Raw genomic sequence first — 24617 nt, forward strand, 5'->3', positions numbered from 1 at the left:
GTGAGTGATCACGCCCAGCCTAAAGAACACTGACTTTCAAAATACATGTTTTAAGCACCTGAAGTTTCTGGGATGAAGATTAATTCTTGCCTTTGCATCAAGATCACATGCATTTGAAGTCTACTTCCAAAAGAATATGGCATTCAGCACATCACTAAAGCCAACCTTTCTAGGTCACCTGCCTTTCCCATCTTTAAAAGAAAGCAAAGTTCCTTGGAAAGTGTGCTATATGTAACAAGAAGGTTGGCTTCATGCTTTCTTTTCTTTTTTTTGAGACGGAGTTTCACTCTTATTGCCCAGGTTGGAGTGCAGTGGCGCGATCTCAGCTCACTGCAACCCCTGCCTCCTGGGTTCAAGCGATTCTCCTGCCTCAGCCTCCCAAGTAGCTGGGGTTACAGGCACCCACCACCACACCTAATTTTGTATTTTTAGTGGAGACAGGGTTTCTCCTTGTTGGTCAGGTGATCCACCCGCCTCGGCCTCCCAAAGTGCTGGGATTGCAGGTGTAAGCCACCGTGCCTGGCCTGTATTTAAAAAAACAAAACAAAACAAAACAGTAAGCCGGCACAGTGGCTCACGCCTGTAATCTCAGCACTTTGGGAGGCCAAGGCGGGCGGATCACAAGGTCAGGAGTTCAAGACCAGCCTAACCAACATGGTAAAACCCTGTCTCTACTAGAAATACAAAAATTAGTGGGGCGTGGTGGTGAGCGCCTGTCTCAGCTACGCAGGCGGCTGAGGCAGAAGAATTGTTTGAACCTGGGAGGCAGAAGTTGCAGTAAGCTGAGATCGGCCACTGCATTCCAGCCTGGGTGACAGGGCAAGACTCCATCAAAACAAACAAACAGACAAAAAAACACCAATGCTGGGCAATTGGCTCATACCCCTATCTACTTTATACGAAGCTTCCCAGTGCACGTGGTCACATTTCCTGAGAAAGGAAACAGGAAAGGACTGGGCTTGGCTTACTTCAACCCAACTTGTGTCCAGAAGTGTAACAATGGGGAGTATGGTTAGATCCCCTCTGCAAATCTCTGGTAGCCACTCCTGACCACCTTTCTTGCTTGCTCTTTAATTCTAGATTTCTGTGAACAAGGCATGTAAACAGTGCCACCTCTGGGCCAAGTGTGGTTCCTCTTTGCTTTTCCTAGCCCCAAATCATCGGGAGGAGATGCCCTAATTTGGGTAGCACTGGACTCAGTCAAGACTTGGGTCCCCTTAGAGAATGAGTGGAAGAGCATGGTGGGACAGGCTGCTAGGAGGTGCACAGGGCCTCCCGGGACCATTATCAGAGCCAAGTGCCTTAGACTAGAATGGAAACGAGGAATATGTGTATGTGCTCGCCTCACATTAGGGGGATCTGAGATGGGAAGAATATATCAGTCAGGTGCTAGGGCACAAAGCACACTCCTCATATTGGGGTGTGGGAACAGTGCTGCGGTTCTTTGCTTCTGGCTGCCTGTGGGAGCGTATCCACACGAGGGGACCCGGACTGACAGGACAGTGACCTCAGGACCTCTGTGCCATGCCCTTCTCTGCTCCAGACCAACAAAGCTAGACCAGTGAATCACATCACACAAGCAGATCCCCTTGTCTGGAAAAAAAGAATGTGGGAAAACAGGGAGGTGAATGAACCAGGCTATGCTGAGCCCACTTGGAGGGGCTCAGCAAACACTTTGCTGAATCAACGAACAAAGATGCTGGAGAGACTTGTGACCAGGGCAGCAGGGGCAGTCCCTGGTGCTGAACTGCAGCTCCCAACACCAGCCCTGGGGCATTTGCTGCCCCTCCTGACACAGGTGGGTGCTTCCTGGCAAGTTCCAAAGCCTGTCCTATGGGCAGAGCATCATGATATGCCCTGGACTGGATGTAAGGAGTCAGACAGGAAGAGGTCAGGCCACTGCTGCCAACAACTGGACACTGTTCTTACCCCTGGAGGGGGCAGATTATGAAACAGTTTCTGGGAAAAAAAATGCAGGGATGAGACACATTTATTCTACATCTGGTCACAATAAATCTCACACACCCAGACCACAGCCAGGATGCCATGTGGGTACAAGCAGCTGGCGGAAATAGAGATCATCTGCTCTGGTGCTTGTGGCCACTCTGGGCAGAAAGCAAAGGTGCCCCATGGCACCTACTCAGAGGCACTGAGACCACATTCCCATCTCCAGGCACCAGGGATGTCTTTGAAGGGTGATTCCATTTGGAGTTTCCAAAATCCAGGACTTCTGAGAGCCAAGCCCTAGTTCCAAGTCATCCTGAGTCCAGGCTCTGCCGGAATCTTGAGTACCTGGAGCTGGGGGCAAGGTAGCCTGGGGGCTGAAAGGGCCTCAGGCTGGATCACGGGGCAGCCCTGGGCCTCAGGGCCGACGATCCTTTCTGCGGTTTTTGTGTCCCACCTGGGAACCTCGCCGGGCAGCCTTCACCAGGCCTTTGAACTGTCCCTGCAGCTTCATCTTCTTCCTGCAGGGCCAAGGAACAGAAGGGTCACATCTGGCTGAGAATAGCAGCCCCTCCTGATGCCAAATGATGGCTCACCCCCAGCGCCAGCAGGGATGAGAAGTGGGCCTCCAGGTGGTGGCCAGCACATGAACTGGGCAGATCACGTGTGGTTCCAGCTTCCACACAGCTCATGTCCTGACCGGGACATTCCACTTTGGCACAATTATCCCCCTGGAAACAGGCCTCACTGCCATTCTTTCTCTAATGTACATCCAGAGAAGGTCAAAGCTCCCTCTGCCCACCCATCCCTCTATTGAAAGGTAACTTACAATCCACAGAAGCTAGAATTTTAGAACACCATTTGCCTAGTAACATTAGTTTCCAAAGCAGTCCTACACATAACCCAATTTAAGGGCCAAAGTCGGAAACAACTCTAATTTCCCACCAATAAAGGGATTAGAAAAGCAAATTATACAAAGCTATTAAAAATGATGACTATGTAGAGTATGTATATACCAGAAAACATCTGTATGACATAATATCATGTTTAAAGAAGCAGTTCAGGGCCAGGCGCGGTGGCTCACGCCTGTAATCCCAGCACTTTGGGAGGCTGAGGCGTGAGGATCACGAAGTCAAGAGATTGAGACCATCCCAGTCAACATGGTGAAACCCTGTCTCTACTAAAAATACAAAAATTAGCTGGGCATGGTGGTGCGTGCCTGTGGTCCCAGCTACTCGGGACGCTGAGGCAGGAGACTAGCTGGAACCCGGGAGGCAGAGGTTACAGTGAGCCAAGATTGCACCACTGCACTCCAGCCTGGTGAGAAAGCAAGACTCTGTCTCAAAAAAAAAAAAATAAAATAAAGAAGCAGTTCAAGTCAGTAATATAGGTAGGTACCAGCTACACGATGTAGGTGCATGTTAAAAAAAAAAAAGCTAGAAGAGACTCAAATTGAGTTGAGAGTTTAATAAGGCCTTCCCTTCTTTAGAACACTCTGCTCCCTCGTCCCCTCCCATCCTCCAGCCCCCAGCCTGGCACAGCACCATACCTGCGGTTGAGCTTGTTCTTGTTGAGGGGGATGTAGGCATAGGGATCTGGTCGGCCTTTCTTTTTCACATCACCTTTTGCTTTCTGCTCACCCAGGAGAGAAACAGAGTCAGCTAGGAGTGTGGGGTTCCCCTTCTGTCCCTGTCCTAGACTTGAGAGGCCCCATAACCTCCCTTCATCCTCTGCCTTAGGTGGTGCTAAAGAGCTCCTGTATCCTTGGAAGGCCATTCAACAAGGTCCCCCATTTCAGATGCCACAAGGCCTTGGTATACCCCTTCTTCTTTCCTGGCCTCAGTTGAGTTCCAGGAAGGTGCCTCTCAAGACAGTAATGGGCACAGCTCCTCCTTGCCCCTCCTTGGCACCTGTCCAGTGCCAGGAGACCCCATGCCCTATATGCAGCGCTTACCTTGGCCTTGTATTCGGCCCCAGGCATAGCCTTCTTGGCTACAGGGCGATGAATGCCAGAGCCTCCAGCTACAGGAAGAACACAGGACCATGAGTCAGGCAAAGCCAGGGTAGCCTCCTCCTAGAAGGCAATGGGCACCCTCTCTGAGCAAGCTGCCAGGGAGCAGATGAGTGAAGACCAGGAACTTGGCTCTGTCTTCTGTCAAACCAGGACAAAGACCTTTCTCGAGGAGGGACTGTCTGGTATTTGATAGTTAGATCACTGGGCTCCTCAGACTGACCCAGAATCCTTACAGCTTACCAGAAACCTCTGGGAACACATACATTCTCCACTAACACACTAACAAAAAATAACCCATATTCTCCAAAGTCAGACAGAATTCAGCTAGTCAGCCAGGTTGAACTCCCAGCTCTGCCACTTACAGCTCCAACCTCAGGCAAGCCTCTTAACCTCATCTGTAAGAGAAGACAGTTTAGGCTTTCCCCTCTTATCTCATTTGGATTTCACACAAACACTGAGACAGAAGGACAGCTATTTAACCCATTGTACAGATGTGAACACTGTGGCTTAGAGAGATCAGGATTCTTGCCCAAGGTCAGCTGTATTCTCCAGCCTGGACTTCAACACTCAACAACGAGTTGTGGATGGAATCCTACAATGCCAGCTTAGGGGGACTCTGAGATGACCAACACGAACCCCCCCATCCCCTGTGTTTTTGCAGATGAGAAACTAGAAGCTCAGAGACAGACAGTGTAACCAGGTCAAGGTCACACAGCTAAGCAGAGGTTGGACAAGCAGCCATGACCCCATGTCTCTGCCTCATCGACTGGCAGGTACTCCTGCCTCAGCACCACTCCATCCCAGGGCACAGTAGGTGAGCTGGCCCTGGCTCGTGGGCGCCACAGGCAGAAGAGCCATGAGGTTGTGCAGCTGCGTTATGATGCTCTAGGGCTCTGAGGACACACCAGCTACTGGAATCAGAGGTTTCCCACAGGAGCCCCTGGACCTCCAGATGCAAAGCAAGGGCTCTGCTGCAAGCGCTTGGGGGCAGGGGTCCTGCACGGCTGCCCTGGGAGGAAGGAAGCAGAGGTGAAGCCATCTTGGCACTTCTAGCAGCTGCTCTAGGAGGACAACAGCTGGTGGGCCCAGACACAGAAATAGAGGGGAACCCTCTGGCTGGACCCAATACCAACCTTCCCAGTTCCCAGCCCCAGCACCGGCCAAGTGGCTTCTCTAAATCCAGCCTCACTCAGCGCTGGTGCTCTTAGGGTGACCAAGAGAGGCAAGTAGCTCGCAGAAGGGGTAGGCTTAAGCCTCTTAGAAGGCCTGGGCAGGTAGAGAGGAGCTGCGGCTCAGAGCTCCTCAGAAGGCTGGTGGTTCCATGCACAGATCTCCTAACCCACAGGCTCTCCCACACCCCCAGGGCCCCTTAGACTCCAGGCCCGTCTTGAGTGTCATATCAGCCAACCTCTGTTGGTGCCAAGTGAGTACAACCAGGCTGTGCACCCTCATGGCCCTGCCACCCCTTCCTGTGACTTCCTTCCCTAATGTAGGTGACAGGGATCCATGTGTCCCAGGACAGAGGAGTGGAAGCCTCACCTTGGTACTGAGGGGGTATCTCCAGCTCATCCTCCTCAGCCTCTTTCTGGTGCTTGAGCTTCTGGTGCTTTTTCTATAAAGAGGGAATAGGTTGGGAGTGAGTGAACCAGGGGATGTGCCCACCCTTGGAATGCCAACAGTAACAGCAGAGTACCCTGCATCGAGCAGGAGAGGCCCTCTGCTAAGAACCCCACCTCTCACTTACAGATGGGGAAACTAAGGCCCAGAGAGGGCAAAGAACTGTCTAAAGCCAAGCAGTGCAGGAGAGAAGCTCTGGCCACGTCCGGACTGCCGGGCTGGTGGCGGCTGCTCCTGCTCTGCCTTTCCACTCTGGGCCCCACCAAGGCCTGCAATTGCCCAGAGGGCTTCTGACATCAGCTTACCCAGCCTTCCTAATGGGGAAAATGAGGTCCCTGGCCTCTTCAGAGAGAACAGCTTTACCAGTTCTTTGCTTCACACAAACCCCACCCCACTCTCCCTATTAATCACTCACTTATTGATCCCCTACTAAGTGCCAGGCCCTAGGGACACAGGGCACAGGATCTAGTTCCTGTGCTCCAGGGGCTCTCAGGCAGGTGGGAGACCCTTGCTCAAGCCAGTCATCACTGATCCTCAACAATGCTACCATCCCAGTAGGTATGAGCATGGACAGTGAGACACGTCAACTTGTCAAATTATATTCAACAGGAAGTGACAGAGCACCTACTGTGGGCCTGGTGCTGTGTTAGGCAGTCCAAGGGAAGGAGGGAGAGCCTGACAGCAGCCCTAGCCCACCAGATGTGAGCCCAGTAATCAACAATCAGGCCATGCAGAGACATGCTGTGCAGGGAGGGGAGGTAAACAGAGGCAGCCCCAGCTGGCAGGGCTGGTCCCTGCACTGTGGTGTGTGCCACTGTGTCCCAGAAACGTCTTGAAACTGCAGATTCCCAGGGCTCCAGCTACCCAGGGGATCCAGAGGCAGGCTCAGAGGCCAACCAGGGGAAAGGTGTGCCAGGTAAAGGGATCAGCCTGGGCTGAGTGTACAGGCTGCAGCACACACAGGGTGTGCCTGGGAGATGGGGAACACCAGGTCCACTGGCCGAAGCCCAGCTGAATGGGTTCCTAGTGGAGAAACAGGAACTGGGAGGAAGCTGACTCTGGCTGCACCATGGGGGACGATGGCTGAGCTAGCTCTTGGTTCAGCTGGTGCCTGGTCAAGAGCCCAGCCTGCTGGCCTTAAATGGAGGCAGCTACTTGAACCCCAGCACTTCATGCTCCCACAGTGGTTGGCAGAAGAGTTAGAACTTGGCCAGGTGCGGTGGCTCAATCCTGTAATCCCAGTACTTTGGGAGGCTGAGGCGGGTGGATCACGAGATCAGGAGTTCGAGACCAGCCTGACCAACATGATAAAACCCCATCTCCACTAAAAATACAAAAATGAGCCAGGCGTGGTGGCATGCGCCTGTAATCCCAGCTACTCAGGAGGCTGAGGCAGGAGAATCACTTGAACCCGGGAGCGGGAGGTTGCAGTGAGCCAAGACTGCACCACTGCACTCCAGCCTGGGCGAAAGAGCAAGACTTCATCTCAAGGAAAAAAAAAAAAAAAGAGTTAGAACTCAGCAACTGCCGGCCGGGCGCGGTGGCTCACGCTCACGCCTGTAACTCCCCGAGCACTTTGGGAGGCCACGGAGGCGCGGACTCACAAGGCAGGGAGATCGAGACCATCCTGGCTACACACGGGAAACTGCACGTCTTACTAACAATTAACAACAAAAAAAAAAAAAAAATTAGCAGGCGTTAGTGGCGGGGCGCCTGAGTTCCCGCTACTCTGGGAGGCTGAGGCCAGGAGAAATGGCGTAACCTGGGAGGCGGAGCTTGCAGTGATCCATGATCACGCCACTGCACTGTAGCCTGGGCGACAGAGCAAGACTCCATCTCAAAAAAAAAAAAATAACTCAGCAACTGCCATGCAAAAAACCCTCTACGGGTCTCAGTGGCAGGAGCCAGCCACAGAGTGCAGCTGCCCTAGGGCCCTCTCGGTGCCTGGAGACAAGGCGTCTGCCCAGTCCCGCTCTGCCCGGGGCAGTGGGGGCCATCCTTAGAAGGCCGTGGTCGGTTCTCCACGGCCAGGAAAAGCCACATGTGAAGATTCGCTCAAGAAACCCAGGAGGGTTTGACTGGAAAAAGATTTCCAGGAAAAGTGAATAATCAGTCACAACGGCTTACTTGGCATCACTAAGTGGCAAGCACTGTACACAGAAACCAAGACTTGAGCCAGGCAGTCTGGGCCCAGAGACGCACGTTTGGCAGACGACTGCTGTCACCTGGAAAGGGAGACTAGACTGGCCCAAGGGTGGCCTCTCGGAGGAGCCAAGCAGAGGAAGGACTCCCAGTAGGTGAAGCTGTCCCACAGGAGCAGTCGCCTGGGGGCAGAGAGGGGCAGGAGGGTTTTCAGCAGAAGCCCCACTGCTTTTCCTCAAGGGCATCCCAGAGGGGCTTCACGCATCAGAGGCTGCTCAGGTCCTCAGCTACTCTCTGACCCAGGACTCTGGATATGTACTCAGCTCTTCAAACAGAATCCTGCGCTGTCACAATGCTCTAATAACAAAGCTCCTCCTCAGGCCATGCTGGGCCGATGGACACTTGGCAAGGCATATGGGCAGACATTCATAAATATGATGCCAATGAAAATGGGGATGTGGGGGAAGTCTGTAATACGTCAGGCACTATACTAATGCACCTTACACACCCAATCTTACCAAAGTGTCCCAATGACTCCACCAGGTGGTCTATTTATAACCCCACTTTACAGATCAGGAATTGAGGCTTTAAAAGGTTAGGCTAAAGCCAAAATGGAACCCCAGAGCCTGCCGCTTCCCCACTGATACCACTACACCCCTGATGTAGGCACCTGTCACCTGCGGGTGGTGCCCAGGAAGGCTGGATGGGCTGGGGCACAGTCTGGAAGGACAGAGAGGGAAGAAACTGCTCCAGGATGGAAATGTTCCACTGAGCTTGAGACTGACAGGTATTGGGTGACCGGCTGGGCCCACTTCACCCTTGCTGGTTCAGGTGGGGCAGCTAAGAGGCTGTTTCCATCCTGGGAGGCAGCACTGCCAGGTCAACAGGGGTAATGGTGGCAAAGAGGTTGAATTCCTGGGCTTAGGAGACTGGAAAACCAGGGTTCAAATTCCTGGTTTGCACAGACTGAGCCCTGTGACCCTGGGCAGGCTACTTACCTCTGTACACTCCTCTGGTCACAGGGACGACGGAGTCCCTATCTTCGTGAGGCTATGTGGGGTCCTCAGCACAGTGCCGGACACACAACCATGCTCTCCCATGGTGGAAGCCCCCACCCCATGCAGGAGCATGCAGGGAAGCTGCTGCCCTTGCCTCTGCACAGCACATGCCCTTGCTAGAGAGACAAGGGTCTCTGCCTTCTTTCTCCTTTAACTAGACAACCATCACCCTGTCTTGCATGGCACCCACAGCCTTCTGGACCGCCTGCTATGCACACCTGCGAGGATGCACTGAGCATTCCGGAAACAGGGCAGGTCCAATATCTATGTGTGGTGGGGGTGAGCAGCTGTGGGGCCCAGGCTTAGGTCTGAAGCCCTAGCTCCCCCGTCCGCAGGAACTACTCACACTCCTGACGATCACATCTTCCATTAGGTCAGCCATCCCTTCATCTTCACCTGGAGCCAAAAAAGAGGCCCATGAGCGCTGTGGGAGCTCCTCAAATCTACCCTTTCCTTCTGCCCCTCCTGGCTCACCAGGCTGAGGGGGCACCAACTCCAGCCCCAGAAAATTGCCTTCCTCAGACCCATATCATCCTTCTGCTAGAAGAGGTGAGACCCCTGAGCACTGCCCCTTTCCCCTTTCCATCCTAGGCCCGAGGTATAATGGCCCCTCAAAGAAGTGGTGATCCTATTTTCGAGGTGAATATGGCTTTGTTTGAAACTTTTTTCCCCACTCACCCACCCTTCATTGTTTGAGATTTGAAGAAAGCCCAGGTTTCCGGGGAAGTCAGGCACTCCCGCAGCCCCATACACGCCCCCACTGTGCCAGCAAGCCTTCATTCTCCTGTTTGAAACCTCTGTCCCATGCAGTATGTGCTGGGCTCCATGTGGGGATACAAAGTATGAAACTGACCAGTTGGAGGGAAGAGAAACTCAGACAAAGTCAATCAACAACCAAAAGACAATAGAGAACACGTGACCAGCCATGTGCAGTGGCTCACACCTGTAATCCCCGCACTCTGGGAGGCCGAGGTGGGAGGATCACCTGAGGTCAGGAGTTCGAGACCAATCTGCAACATGACAAAACTCCGTCACTACTAAAAATACAAAAATTAGCTGGGCATGGTGGCACATGCCTGTAGTCCCCAACACTTGAGAGACTAAGGCCGGAGAATCGCATGAACTCAGGACATGGAGACTGCAGTGACTCGAGATCGAGCCACTGCACTCCAGCCTGCGTGATAGAGCGAGACTCTATCACCAAATAAAGCATATGACTAAGGGCTGAAGACTGGGTTTCCTCTGGGCTTGGCAGGAGTTCTGGGGAAATCAGGCCTATAGGCTGAGGGGCCCAGGAAAGGCTACAAAAGGGGCTTTGAGCTGAATGCTGAAGAGCAGGGGATCTGGAAAAGCAGAGAGAGAGGGGAGGGGTCCTGACCGCCTCAGGAGTGCCTGGGCACCAAGGGGGACAGGAGATGGGAAAGTATACAGGGGTGAGAGAGAAGCAGAGAAGACGCCAGACACGGAAATGTAACAGGTACATGTACACCAAGTACATACGTTGTACCTGTTACACCGAGTCATATTCATTCCAACCTACAAAAGTGGGTATTAGGATTGTATGATATCCACTCCGAAGCAAGGAAATGGAGCTAAGGAGAGGCTGACTGAGTGGCTGCAGTCACGTGGCTGGTAAGTTGGGTGTATGTGAAGCAGTGAGGCTCCAGTTAGGAGGTGCAGTGAGACAAGGGCCCAAGCTCGCAGCAGTGGGAACCAAACAAAGGGAAGACAGGTGTGTTCCTGAAGACCTAGGTGTTTCTTAGCTAATGGGTGGGTATGTGGAGAGGCGCCACGAAAGACTAAAGAGGGCTCCGAGATGCCACACCCGAGGGACTCCCTGGCAACAAGAGCATTGGGATTGGGAAGTGGGGAGGGTTTCAGCCTCTGGCTCTTTCTGCCTCTAAATCATCTTCAGGGCCTTAGCCAAGTTTGCATTAAAAAAAAAACAGGAAGGAAGACAAGGAGAAAGGAGGAGGGGGGAAGAGGAGGAGAAAAACAGGAGAGAGTAACAGCACATCACACACAGTAAGGGGAAGTACCATTTCTGATAGTTTCCTTTGAGTTAAATACGTATTGTATAAATGGCTCGGTTACAACATAAAAAGATTTCTTAATGTTTCTCAAAAAAAGTTTGAGAAACTCAAAAAGTTTGAGGAAGCTGCCGAGAGAAGAGCTTCTGAGGTCTGTTTTTACCCCCGCTTCCTCAGCAAGAGGTCACCAAAGGAATAAATGAACACGGTGAATAAATGAATGGACAAGCGCGTTGGGCCCCACCTTTGGTGCCTTCCTCTTCCTCCGTCTTGTTGCCATCTGCCTCCTCCCTTATGATCAGCCGCCCATCAGCGCTCACCTTGAAGCCATGGTCCTTCTTCCTGCCCCGGCCTGGCCCTGGCTGTGTGGCTGGGATGGAGAGTTTGGCATGAGGAGGTGGAAGGCCAGTCCCATGCTACTCACCCTCATCATGACCAACAAGCCCATCTCAGGGACCCCAAACAGGCACCTCTCAGCCCTGTCCATAGGCCTGCCATGGATGCCATGCCCTACCCACCACCTGAGAACCTGGCACCATGGCAAGTCTGTTTTCTGAGTGCACGGGCCAGCCCTGTGCTTACCCAGGACTCGTTGGGCCACCTTGGGATCCAGGAAGTTGAGGGGCTCGTCCCCACCACCCTCCTTCAGCCATGCCTGGCTCCTCTGTCGCGCCAGCTTCCGCTGCTCCTTGCCCCGGCTTCTTTCCTCCTCCTCATTGTCCTCCTCGTCCTCTGAGTCAGCCAAAATCTCCTCAATGCTAAAGACAGAGAAGTCCCCAGTCAGAGTCCTCCTGGGAGAGGCGGGGGTTGGCGGGCATTGCCTGGGCAGGCCCTTGGGTTGGGAGACACGAGGTCCCATGGCCCTAACATGGTCTCACCTGTCGCCTTTGCCCTGGGTGGGCTCCTCCTCCTCCTCCTCTTCCTCCTCCTCTGTGGCAGCCTGGCTCAGGGCTCGGTGCCTCTTGGCCCGGGCCTCAGCTTTCCGGATGTTGACCAGGACTTTGTGGTACTCCTCGGGCAACAGCCTTTTCACCAGCTCAAATCTGGGGGTAGCAAGGAAGGGCTGATAAGAGGCACTGGCCAGACAGCACAACCCAGAATTAGTGTCCCTGGTAGGACTGGAAATCCTCAGCTCCTCGCCTGCCCTATCCCCACCCCCGCTCAGTGCACAGACCCAAACTTGCGGATGAACTTGGTGAAGAGGTTCCGAAGCTTCATGCGGAAGTGCCGCCGCATGTCATCTGAAAGCTTCCCAATGGCTTCCATCTGCGGGACAGAGCACCGGGCTTTCAGGGAGGCGAGCCTTCCACGCTGCCCCCCTTTCACTGCTGTCCAGCCCAGGGACGCAGGATGATCAAGCCCAGCTGAGGGGAGGGTTAGTGTGGCCCTGCTCCTGGCCCACACCCTGGCCCAGTCATGCTTCCCTTGGGTAGACAGGCCCCATCTTTCCTCTGCACCCTCCTTCAGGACATAGGCCTGAGCACCCTCGCAGGATGAGAGCTTTAGTCTTCTCAACAGTGCTTGGTACTTGACATATATCCTCTCCTTGAATCCTTGGACTACCCCTGAGATACAGGCTATCACCCCCTATTTATAGAAGAGGATACGGCGGCACAGAGGGTAAAGTGTTTGCTAAATGGCCATAGAGATGGGAGTTCAGCCCAGACTCACTGTGGCTCCTGCTTCGCTCCTAGCACCCCAAGATTTCTCTTGGTCCCCTATGTCCCTTTTATCTCACTGCATTCTGCTTTGGCTGGATTCCTCTTAAGCCTTAATCTGGCCCAGTTTGGGTTACATGTGCAGGTGGCAGATCTTATCTCCAGAGACTCCCAAATGGGCTAGGGGATAGGGTCTGTGTCTACTCTTTTTTTTGAGATGGAGTCTTGTTCTGTTGCCTAGACTGGAGTGCAATGGCATGATCTCAGCTCACTGTAACCTCCACCTCCTGGGTTCAAGCAATTCTCCTGCCTCAGCTTCCTGAATAGCTGGGATTACAGGCACCTGCTACCACGCCTGGCTAATTTTTGTATTTTTAGTAATAGATAGGGTTTTACCATGCTGGCCAGGCTGGTCTCGAACTCCCAACCTCAGGCGATCCGCCCACCTCAGCCTCCCAAAGTACTGGGATTACAGGCGTGAGCCACCGTGCCCGGCTTTTTTTTTTTTTTTTTGAGACACAGTCTTGCTCTGTCACCCTGGCTGGAGTACAATGGCATGGTCTTGGCTCACTGCAACCTCCACCTCCCAGGTTCAAGCAATTCTCACACCTCAGCCACATGAATAGTTGGGACTACAGGTGCGCACCACCATGCCTGGCTAATTTTTGTATTTTTTAGTAGAAATGGGGCTTCGGCATGTTGGCCAGGCTGGTCTCAAATTACTGACTTCAAGTGATCCACCCGCCTTGGCATCCCAAAGTGCTAGGGTTACAGGTGTGAGCCACTGCTCCTGGCCTCCCCATCCACTCTTTGAAGGGCTTCTATAAATCCTTTTTTTTTTTTTGAGATGGAGTCTTGCTCTGTCACCCAGGCTGAAGTGCAATGTGCAATCTTGGCTCACTGCAACCTCCACCTCCTGGGTTCAAGCGATTCTCCTGCCTCAGCCTCCCAAACAGCCGGGATTATAGGCACCTGCCAACACGCCCAGCTAATTTTTGTATTTTTAGTAGAGACGGGGTTTCACCATGTTGGCCAGGCTGGTCTCAAACTCCTGAACTCAAGTGATCTGTCTGCCTTGGCCTCCCAAAGTGGTGGGATTACAGGCGTGAGCTACTGCACCCAGCCAGGACTTCTATAAATTTGAATAACTCCATGATGGATCACTGCTCTAGCTGTTCTCCTCACCTTGGTCCCTAGTTAGGCTGCAGGCTTTGAGGGCAGCGGGAGGGCATGCTGATTCTCATCTGTCCCTTCCTATCTTGAACCCAAGGCCAGACCCAAAGAAAATATGCAAGAGGGACCTAGAGGTCTGATGTGACTCAAGCCAGTGGCACATGGGAAACTGAGGCAGCGGGTACAGAGAACAGCTTGTCTGGAAGCCTGTCCCAGCCTGGGCGAGGATTCTCTTGGGCAGGAGAGGGCCAGGGACCCTATACCAAGGGGCTCTTCAGATCCTTCTGCAGCCCAGCAGGGGACCCAAAGGAACGGCCTCTAACCAGCAAGGTCAAAATGCAAGATGGTTAAAAAAAAAAGGCAAGATGAGGGGGTCCTGTGAAGGGAGAGCCCAGCATCTGAGTCCCACAATCTGGAAAATCTCTGACCTCAGTTTCCCCATGTGTAAAATGAGGAGCGGCCCTGCCCGTGGGTCTCTGCCCTGAAGAGCCCCTGTTTCCTTCCATGTAGGGCTCTGGGGTGAAGAAAGCCACCTGGGCAGTGTGCCCCCTGCTCACCTCCACCTGATGGGCATTCCCCTATGGGTCCCTTTTAGGGCTCCTTAATGACCTTCTGGCTACAAAAAGAAAGTTTGAAACTTGCTGGCCTTGAGGCTTGCTGGGTCCATGCCAGCAGCTCAGAGGCCACCCTGCTACCTGCTAAGGGGAACAGGGACACTTACCACCAGCTGCACGTGCTTGGCCAGGTGTGCCATATCCATGACAGTCACCGCCACCTTGATGAAGCCCAGTGCGGACTTGACCACATCACGGGTGCGGGAGGCCAGAAGCAGGCACACGTTCTCCAGCAGCTGCTCCACTGTGCTGGTCCCCATCAGACCTATGGCAGTAAGGGGGGTCACTGTCTAAGACCTAGGACCCCACCCAGACCCAAACCCTCCCCATTGGAAAACAGCCACTCAAGTGTCAGTAGAAGCTGACATTGAGAGCCTTTCCGTATGTCCAGGATGGTTCCAATCACGCTCCATGGAGTGGTTTTGGGTCCTTTTATCACCCTGAGGTGGGTGCTATTTCTTGCTTCCAGTTTAGAGATAGGAAACTGAGGTACTACGAGGCTAATCAAGCTGTTCTAGGTCTCATGTGGTTGCCAAGAGGCAGGACTAGGACTAAAATTCAGCCATCGGCCCTAACCGCCTCCTAACCACTCTGACAGTGGGATGCAGGGCCGCTGGACTGCACAGTCACACGAGGGGACAGGCCTGAGGAAGGTGCCTTGGCATAGCCGCAAGGGCGGGAGAAAGAGACCCACAGAAAGGGAGACAGGCAGGCAAGCTGGGCTGGGTGCGGCTTTTCTTCCTTCCTCCAGGCACCTTTTCCCAGTTCCAGGAGCCACCTTATCCTGACCTTTCGGACATCTTCCTACCCTGAGAGCTTCTCAGACCTTCTAGGAAATAAGCATTTACCTTTAAACTCGAAAAGGAGGTGGGTCAGGGCCAGGATGCTGCAGCTGACCATGGTCACCGCGCCCACCAGGCCAGGGTAGATCAGGACGAGGTAGCGCTGCAGGGCCTCTGGGGACAGAGACCAAGGTGAGTCAAGCAAGAAGGACCCATTAGGTAGGAGGACTGAGGGCCAGAGAGGAGCAGCCTGCCCCGGGCCCGGGCACGGAGCCCTCTCCACCTTTTTTGAGGGGTGCTTCCCCACGCCCAGTCTATGAGCAGAGCGTCCACCCCCAGCCCGCATCACCTGGGCCTCACCTTCCTGGTTGGAGCCAAACCTTAGGAAAGCATGGCCCATCTCCACGAGCAGCGCAAAAGCATTCTTCCGTGCGCCCACCGACACCTCCTTGGTGCACAGGATCACCTGACCAAGACAGCCCCATCAGCATCTGCCCCCTAAGCCATCCGGCTGGGCAGCGAATCGAGTCCCCGTACCCCCATCACTGCCCTCTCTGGATCCTGAGGCCCTTAAGAGCTACATTCCAGGGACCCCCCTCTAAAACACATCCGCACACTCACCTCTGGGACGAGGGCAGTGATGAACTCCTCATGCTCAGCTGAGAGCTTCCTCACGATGTGTAGGAGGCACTTCAAACGGGGCTGTGAGCAGGGGGCTACCAGTCAGGACCCCTCAATGCTACCTCCACCCCACAAGCCTCAACAGTGGCTCCTTTCCTGGTGTTGCCCTAGAGCCCTCACCCTCTTGGCGGGCGAGGAGGTGCTCCGCAGCGAGTCCAGCAGCGTCTTCTTCAGGTCCTCCAGGTGGCGCTGCACGAAGAGGGCCCCGGGGCCCTGAGGACTGGCACACACCTCCTCCAGCACTCGGTAGGCCTTCTTCTGCACCCCGTGGGCCTTACTCTGGCAGACAGGAACGGGTGAGGGAGGCCTGGGGCTCACCCCCGTCCAGTGCCATCCACAGAGCATCCCCCAGCACTGGAGGGATTCTGAGCAGAAGCGGGCCCTGCCCCGCGGGGGCTCACGTGGCCTGACAGAGGACCAGTGGAATGTGGACAGCAAGTGGTTAACTCCTGGGCAAGGCACAGGGGTTGGGGGTGTGTGCCGTGGGGCCCACCAATCCACTCCACTCGCCCAGCTCCAGACAGCGCTCACTCCAGTGGCCTGAGCTCATGGTGCCTGGCACGTGCCAAGGCCTGTACACCTGCTGCTCTTTCCAGCCAGAGGACTCCTCTCTCACCTTCCAGGACTGACAACTCCTTGCTCCTCCAAGCCAGCTCTCTGTCACACTCCCCCAACCCCCAATCCCGGACACCTTTCCCGAGGTGAGGTGGCCTGGCCCTGGATTTCCATGTCCACCTGCAGTGCTGCCCAAGAGCACTTCTCACACTATTCGGTAACTGCTACTAAACTGTAGTAGTGGGGGCAGCTTTCAGGGGGTCACTGGTGGGCTGAGATCTGCAGAGTTGCTGGCCACAGCAGAGGGCATTTCAAGCCTAGGACCTAAACCCTGCAAAGGCACAGACGGGGCCTGTTATATCAGGGGGCCTTAAGGCAGCTGAAGGAGGCTGCAGCAGGGGTAGAGGAGAGTGGAATGGGTGGGATGAAGCTCAGGCCGGTCTGGGATGGGCCTGGGGAGTAAGCCAGGCAAAGAAGCATGGCCTTGGATTTCCAAGAATTGGTTCTACAAGAGTCACTCAGCAGGCAAGGCCTAAGCACTGCTGTGCATTTCAGTCCCTTTGGGACCTACAAGACAGATGGGCTACACAGGACACAAAGGGAAGCCACTGCAGGAGAAAGCAGACAGGGACCTGATCTTGGGAAGCAGCAAGGGACAAAGACATGAAAACAGGCCCCACCTTCCCACAACCCACCTGCCCCCAAGCGTGGCTGTGTGGGGCTCCTGGCCACTGAGGCTCACCTCTAGGTAGGGCCGGATGGTGGAGTACAGCTTGCTGATGGCGGCTTCGTCAGCACACGGAGCCAAGGCCACGACCAGGTCCAGGACAGACAATCTGCTCGGGGCAGGAGACCAAAGAGGGGGGTGGGGAGCTGGAGAAGGGCACAGACTACCAGTGTTCTTATGTCTACTGGGTACGGGGAGGTGGCAGAAGTCAGGGTGAGGACAAGGGGCTTGAAGGAGCTCATGAACAATAATAGCTAGCACCTAATTGAGCATTCATCATGTACCACGCACTGTTCCTGGTATTTTACACCTGCTAACTCCTTCAATCCTCATAGCAACCTTGTTGCAAGAACGATTATCATGCCCATTTTACAGATGAGGCCTTAGAGGCAGTATGGATAAGTAATTTGTCCAAGGTCACACAGCCCATAAGTGATGGGGCTGGGATCAGAACCTAGGCAATGTGTCTCCTGGGTCCTTGTTCCTGCCTAGCAGACTAAATAGTCTCTCCAGGAAGAAGGAACTAGTCAGCACAGCCTCTCAGCACAGCCTAGACAATTAATACCACAAGATTTCCTTAAATAATGCAAGAGGGAACCCACAGTGTTCTGCCAGATGCACCCTCCAGCTCCCTGGGATGCTCCAGCTCAAGTGGGAGGCCCTGAGCATGTTACCTGGTAAAGTCAGAGCTGGCAGGGTCGAGCACCTTCTCACTGGCTTTTTCCAGGAGACTGTTCACCAACTTGAGACCCCGACGGAATGAGGAGAGAGTTGTTGAGGAGGAGCGAAAGAAAGCAGCAATGGCAGCAGTCCCAGAGCGGCCTCCCCACCACCAGCAGCCCCCAGCCCTGCCCAAGTCACGACTGCTGGTATGTGCTCCAGAACGCAGAGACCCACATGAGCCCTGGTGGGTAGGGTCTCTGCCTCTCTGACACTGCCCACCTGAGAGCTACCCTCCTCCCTCCTTCCCTCCCTCTCATGGCTCACCTGAGTGTCAGTGATGGTGAGGTAAGTTCTGATGGTTTCCAGCACAGCCCGGCGAGGGGCTGGAGTGTCCCCAGCTGCCACAGGCTGCCCATACAGGTTGAAGAGGATCGGCAGAAAGTTCTTGGCAAAACGACTCACTTCAACACGGTCGGCCTCTGGCAAAAGGACCAAAGTTTGCACTAAAGGCACAGGAGTTGACTGTGCCTCAGTGGCTGCTGGGGCTGTGGCCCAGAGGCCTTCTCTTAGGGTAGCTGGCAGGACTTGGAACCCATACGTTGTGGCTGGAGCTGAGCCAGGGTATGGAGAGCCTGCTGCCCCAGTGGCCCGTGGTCCTCAATGGCTCCAACCCCAGGGAGCCAGCAAAGTGGCAGCCACAGAGTAAAGACTTCGACACTAACTGAACAACCCGTAGCAGCTGTCAGCACACTGAAAGTAAAGGTAAGAGGGAAGGGTGGTTTCCAGCCTCCTACTATCCCCTGGGGTCTGCAGCAGAAGCGGCAAAGGATGAGCCCCAGAGGCAAGTCTCTGTGACTCTGCTTGGAAAGGAGCGTAGCAAGCCAGGGGATAGGGCCAGGGACCTGTGTCATCCTCCCCAGCCCCCATTCCCACAACCCACATGTACCTGCCTGGCAGCCCTTGGTGATGAGGGTACGCAGGGCCTGGCACACGGTGACCCTCAGGTCTGGACGCTCGCTGATGGCCGTGCCCAGCGTTCGTGCCAGCCCTTTGAAGGAGGTGGCCACATCCGTAGGCCTCGTGCAGAATCCAGGCAGGAGTGTCCAGATCTGGAGAAGAAGGGGACAATAAAGGAAAGTGACATAGAGCCACCCGTGCCCCTGTGTGCTTCTCCCCACGCCCTCCCCTAGTTGACCCTTACCTGCCACTGCAGTGTGTCGTAGATCTTAGACTCCACTGTGCTGCCTGCCTGAGCCAGATCCATGGCTGTAGTGTGATACAGGGACAGAGTATGAGCCCAGCACCCTCCTAGCCAACGGCCTTATTACCAAACCAAACCAGAAGCCCAATGATGAGGACAGGAATATGGGTGACTTCCCCCATCCCCATAAATTAAATCATAGCTGTTCATTCTAAAATACTACAATGAACCTATAATAAACAGAAAACAAATGTCTCTTCATACTCCCACTCCCCCAGAGATAGCCTCTGTTTCTTTTATTTTTGAGACAGAGTCTCGCTCTGTTGCCCAGGCTGGAGTGCAGTGGCACGATCTCGGCTCACTGCAAGCTCCGCCTCCCAGGTTCACACCATTCTCCTGCCTCAGCCTCCTGAATAGCTGGGACTACAGGTGCCTGCCACCACGCCTGGCTAATTTTTTGTATTTTTAGTAGAGACAGGGTTTCACCATGTTAGCCAGGATGGTCTTGATCTCCTGACTTTGTGATCTGCCCACCTCAGCCTCCCAAAGTGCTGGGATTACAGGCGTTAGCCACTGTGCCCAGCTAGCCTCTGTTTCTTGTAACTGTTTTATACTTCTTTAAACACATGCCCACTTTTTTTTTTGTTTTTTTTTCTTTGAGACAGGGTCTCACTTTGTGGCCTAGGCTGGAGTGCAGTGGTGCAATCTGGGCTCACTGCAGCCTTGACCTCCCAGGCTCACGTGATCCTCCTACCTCAGCCTCCCAAGTAGCAGGGACTACAGGCGCGCATGCCACCATACCCAGCTAACTTTTTGTAGACACAGGGTTTCACCATGTTGCCCAGACTGGTCTCGAATTCCTAAGTTCAAGCGATCCACGTGCCTCGGCCTCCTAAAGTGCTGGGATTACAGGTTATAACACTGCGCCCAGCCACATGTCCACTTTTAAAAACATAAATAGGCCGGGCGCGGTGGCTCATGCCTGTAATCTCAGCACTTTGGGAGGCTGAGGTGGGTGGATCATGAGGTCAGGAGATCGAGACCATCCCGGCTAACACGGTGAAATCCCGTCTCTACTAAAAATACAAAAAATTAGCCAGGCGTGGTGGGGGGCGCCTGTAGTCCCAGCTACTCAGTAAGCTGAGGCAGAAGAATGGTGTGAACTCGGAAGGTGGAGCTTGCACCAAGGACGGAGTCTTGCTATGTTGCCCAGGCTGTTCTTGAACTCTTGGCCTCACGCAATCCTTCTGCCTCAGCCTCTCAGAGTGTTGGGATTACACGTGTAAGCTACTGCCTCAGCCTCCCGAGTAGCTGGGATTACAGGCGTGTGCTACCATGCCCAGCTAATTTTTGTATTTTTAGTAGAGACGGGGTTTCTCCATGTTGTTTAGGCTGGTCTCGAACTCCTGACCTCATGATCTGCCCATTTCAGCCTCCCAAAGTGCTGGGATTACAGGTATGAGCCACTGTGCCTGGCCTTACTTTCCTCTCTAAGCACTTCCTGTATATTCTCACAAGATCATGTGTGAAACCAGGAAACCATGCCCTACAGCAGGCTTTCTCAATCTTGACAATGTGGAAATTTTAGGCCTAGTACTTTTTGTTGTGTGAGGCCATCCTGTGCATTGCAGGGTGCTTAGCAGCATCCTGACCTCTATCCATTAGATGCCAGAGCACCCTTCCCCCAACGGTAACAACCAAAAATGTCTCCAGGCATTGCCAAATGTCCTACAGGCAGCAAAATCACCCTCCTTGTTGAGAACCACTGCCCCAGACCAGGAGTCAGCCAACTTTTTGTGCAAAAGGGCCAGTACTTTAAGCTTGGCAGGCCATATGATTCATATTTTTCTTTTTTTTTTTTTGAGACAGACTCTCACTCCGTTGCCCAGGCTGGAGTGCAGTGGCGCGAACTCAGCTCACTGCAACCTCCGCCCCGCTTGGGGTTCAAGTGATTCTCCTGCCTCAGCCTCCCGAGTAGCTGGGATTATAGGCACCCGCCACCACGCCTGGCTAATTTTTGTATTTTTAGTAGAGACAGGGTTTCACCATGTTGGCCAGGCTGGTCGCAAGCTCCTGACTTCAGGTGCTCTACCCATCTCAGCCTCCCCAAGTGCTAGGATTACAGGTGTGAGCCACTGTGGCCAGCCCGCAATACATATGATTTCTATCACAATAACTCTGTCATTAAAAAGTAGTGTGACAGGCTGGGCATGGTGGTTCACGCCTGTACTCCCAGCACTTTGGGAGGCCGAGGCAGGCAGATCATCTGAGGTCAGGAGTTTGAGACCAGCCTGGCCAACATGGTGAAACCCCATCTGTATTAAAAACACAAAAAAATTTTTAAAAGTGAGCCGGGTATGGTGGCATCTGCCTGTAGTCCTAGCTACTTGGAAGGCTGAGGCAGGAGAATCACTTGAATCCGGGAGGCGGAAGTTGCAGTGAGCTGAGATCACGCCACTGCACTCCAGCCTGGGTGATAGAGCAAGAATAAATGTGGCTGCGTTCCAATAAAATTTTATTTACAGGATGGACACAGTGGCTCATGCCTGTAATCCCAACACTTTGGGAGGCCAAGGCAGGTGGACTACCTGAAGTCAGGAGTTCAAGATTAGCCTGGCCAACATGGTGAAACCCCGTCTCTACTAAAAATACAAAATTAGCTGGGCATGGTGGCAGATGCCTGTAATCCCAGCTCCTCGGGAGGCTGAGGCAGGAGAATCTCTTGAACCCAGGAGGTGCAGTAAGCTGAGATTGCAGTAAGCTGAGATCGCGCCATTGCACTCCAGCCTGGGCGAAAAGAGCGAGAGTTCGTCTCAAAAAAAAACAAAAAAAAAAAAGAAAATTTATTTACAAAAACAGACAGTGGATGAAATAGTTTAGCAATGCTGCCCTAGATCCTCAAAATCCAATGAAAACAAAAATCTCCTGAAGCCATCACTAGGCCGAGCAATGTAACTCGATGCTCTGCCTATCATCATGTAGGCCTGAGTCTGCCTAACACAGGTCAGGAGTAAACTAGAGGATAAATGGAGAGAGGAGACCATGATCACGAAGCATAAGAAACTATATCTGAAAGCAGAGGGGCAGGGGATTGGGGATGTGCAGCCTGAAGAAAGAACACCTCTGGGGTAATCATCATTTTCAAATACACATATATTACCTACAGTCACGCATCGCTTGACAGGGTGCGTTCTGAGAAATGCATTGGTAGGTGATTTTATTGTGTTCACAGCATAGAGTGTATTTACACAAACCTAGATGGCACAGCCCCTCCACACCTGGGCTATGTGGTGTAGTCTATTGCTCCTAGGCTAAAACCTGGACAGCATGTTGCTGTACTGAGTGCTGCAGGCAACTGTAATACAATGTTAAGTATGTGTATATCTAAACACACGTAAATACTGAAAAAGTACAGTAAAATACGGTATTATCATCTTATGAGACCACCATCATTGAAACGTCATGTGGTGACTGTGTATATGTACGTACATATATATTCATATATATAAATACACCTGGCTAGGCGCGGTGGCTCACATCTGTAATCCCAGCACTTCGGGAGGCCAGGGCGGGCAGATCACCTGAGGTCAGGAGTTTGAGACCAGCCTGGCTGCCATGACAAAACCCTGTCACTACTAAAAATACAAAAATTAGCCAGGTGCAGTGGTGGGTGCCTGTAGTCCCAGCTACTCGAGAGGCTGAGGCAGGAAAATCACTTGAATCGGGAAGGTGGAGGTTGCAGTGAGCGGAGATTGCACCACTGCACTCCAGCCTGGGAGACAGAGTGAGACTCCATCTCAAATAAATAAATAGGCCGGGCGCGGTGGCTCACGCCTATAATCCCAGCACTTTGGGAGGCCGAGGCGGGTGGATCACGAGGTCAGGAGATCCAGACCATCCTGGCTGACAGGGTGAAACCCCGTCTCTACTAAAAATACAAAAAAGCTGGGCATGGTGGTGGGCGCCTGTAGTCCCAGCTACTTGGGAGGCTGAGGCAGAAGAATGGCGTGAACCTGGAAGGCGGAGCTTGCAGTGAGCCAAGATCGCACCACTGCACTCCAGCCTGGGCGACACAGCAAGACTCCGTCTCAAAAAATAAAAAAAGAAAAATAAATAAATAAATAAAATAATAATAAAATATATACCTACAGGCTGGGCATGGTGGCTCACGCCTGTAACCTCAGGACTTTGGGAGGCTGAGGCAGGTGGATTACCTGAGATCAGGCGTTCAAAACCAGCCTGGCCAATATGGTGAAACCCCATTTGTACTAAAAATACAAAAATTAGGCAGGTGTGGTGGTGGGCACCTGTAATCCCAGCTACTCGAGAGGCTGAGGCAGGAGAATCGCTTGAACCTGGGAGGCAGAGGTTGCAGTGAACTGAGATCAGCCACTGCGCTCCAGCCTGGGCAACAAGAGCAAAACTCCGTCTCAAAAAAAAAAAAAAAAAATAATAAAGCAAACAAATAAATAAATACACCTAGAAGTATATAAAAGTATATATACATATAAACAAACATATCACAAACTTTTACAAAATCGATCTCAAGGGCTTGCGTGAGGAAGAAGGGGCACAGCTGTTCTCTGTGATCCAAAGGGGAAGAACAAGGCCCAGTTGGGGCAGCTCCATGTGGAGGCAGCTCCTGTCTCACAGGGCAAGCTCTGCCACAGGGAGGGCTACGTGGCCACGCCTCGGAGCAGCAGGGAGAGAGACAGGCACTCAAGCACTGGCTGGCCACCTGCTCGGGAGAGGGATGTTGCCAAATGTCTTGAAGGCTAGGTGTGTGGGACTCAGCACCCTTCCCAACCCCTTCTGTGAAGGCTTCAGGACCGTGCGGAGCCTCAGGTCACACACAGGCACTTCTACCTTTGCTCTTCAGGGTGTTAGCCAGGGGCAAGAAGTAGGTGGTGAAGAAACCAAGTCGCGTTTCCTGAACGTGATCTCGGATGACAGGCAGCAGCCAGCTCCGTGGGAAATCCAGAGTCTCCCTGGGAGGAGAATGGGAAGAACCCAGTGAGGATGAGGGGACAGCCCTGAGGGCAGTGCATAGCGTACCGAGCCCAGGACAGAGCGAGACCTCCTCTGGCCCCTCCTGCTGAGCCCTGCACTGACACAGACTTTAGCTCACAGCAGCAGACATCCTTTCCAGGGGAGAGAACAAGACTGGGGCTTGTCAGGAAGCCAGTCAGGGCCACACTTACTCAGAGCCATCAATTTCCAAAGGCACAGCCTGCAGCACCACCTCAGGTCCCATACTGGTCACCGCAGCCCCCACTGCCTGGTCGAGAGCCGCCGTGTGGGGGAAATGAGGGGAGAGGCGCAGGTCACACAGGGACTGGAGGCACTGGAGCAGAGATGAGTGACCACACATCAAGACATGCTCAAAAGCTGGGACCCATGACAAGACCCCGCCGAAAGATGAGGCCGGAATTCTGGGCCTGGGTTCAACGCTACACCAGTGGGTACAGACTGAGAACCCAATTAACCACTGGTGACTGTAAAATCCCAGGGCCTAGGATTTTACAAAATTCTGTTACATTTAATGACATATAAAAATTTGGAAATTTCAACACAAATGTAGATTTCCAATTTATCTTCGAAAATGGGACACATTTATCTTGTCTGCATGTAACAATTAGCAAATCAGCAGGCGCTGAGGAGATAAAGCTGCACCCTTGGGTTCACCCGGGCCACAGCCCTCCCCCAGTCACACTTTCATGGCCCTGCCTGGCCTCTTGTATAAAGCCAAATTGGCCAA

General features: G+C 53.3%; 1 protein-coding gene across 2 annotated transcripts in view; it reads right to left on the reverse strand.

Moving 5' to 3' along the window:
• Positions 1-1977: 1977 nt before the first annotated feature.
• RRP12 (ribosomal RNA processing 12 homolog) overlaps positions 1978-24617 on the reverse strand; it is a 45177-nt gene continuing 22537 nt past the window's right edge. Inside the window, exons 14-35 of one of the 2 annotated variants that reach the window (XM_017880063.1) lie at positions 24061-24203; positions 23726-23847; positions 18860-18924; positions 18605-18767; positions 17983-18137; positions 17670-17737; positions 17011-17104; positions 15834-15992; positions 15654-15734; positions 15393-15498; positions 15099-15206; positions 14358-14515; positions 11980-12071; positions 11684-11848; positions 11388-11563; positions 11050-11175; positions 9122-9171; positions 7801-7899; positions 5498-5570; positions 3899-3966; positions 3494-3576; positions 1978-2465 (exon numbers count right to left, since the gene is read on the reverse strand). In XM_017880063.1, the coding sequence (XP_017735552.1) occupies positions 2363-2465; positions 3494-3576; positions 3899-3966; positions 5498-5570; positions 7801-7899; positions 9122-9171; positions 11050-11175; positions 11388-11563; positions 11684-11848; positions 11980-12071; positions 14358-14515; positions 15099-15206; positions 15393-15498; positions 15654-15734; positions 15834-15992; positions 17011-17104; positions 17670-17737; positions 17983-18137; positions 18605-18767; positions 18860-18924; positions 23726-23847; positions 24061-24203 (2457 nt within the window). In that variant the 3' untranslated portion in view covers positions 1978-2362. The remainder of the gene's footprint in view (positions 2466-3493; positions 3577-3898; positions 3967-5497; positions 5571-7800; positions 7900-9121; positions 9172-11049; positions 11176-11387; positions 11564-11683; positions 11849-11979; positions 12072-14357; positions 14516-15098; positions 15207-15392; positions 15499-15653; positions 15735-15833; positions 15993-17010; positions 17105-17669; positions 17738-17982; positions 18138-18604; positions 18768-18859; positions 18925-23725; positions 23848-24060; positions 24204-24617) is intronic. The other variant, XM_017880069.1, reaches the window with a different exon arrangement.

This window comes from Rhinopithecus bieti, unplaced genomic scaffold (genome assembly GCF_001698545.2).
Source record: "Rhinopithecus bieti isolate Rb0 unplaced genomic scaffold, ASM169854v2 scaffold_425, whole genome shotgun sequence".
Classification (NCBI taxonomy): Eukaryota; Metazoa; Chordata; class Mammalia; order Primates; family Cercopithecidae; genus Rhinopithecus; species Rhinopithecus bieti.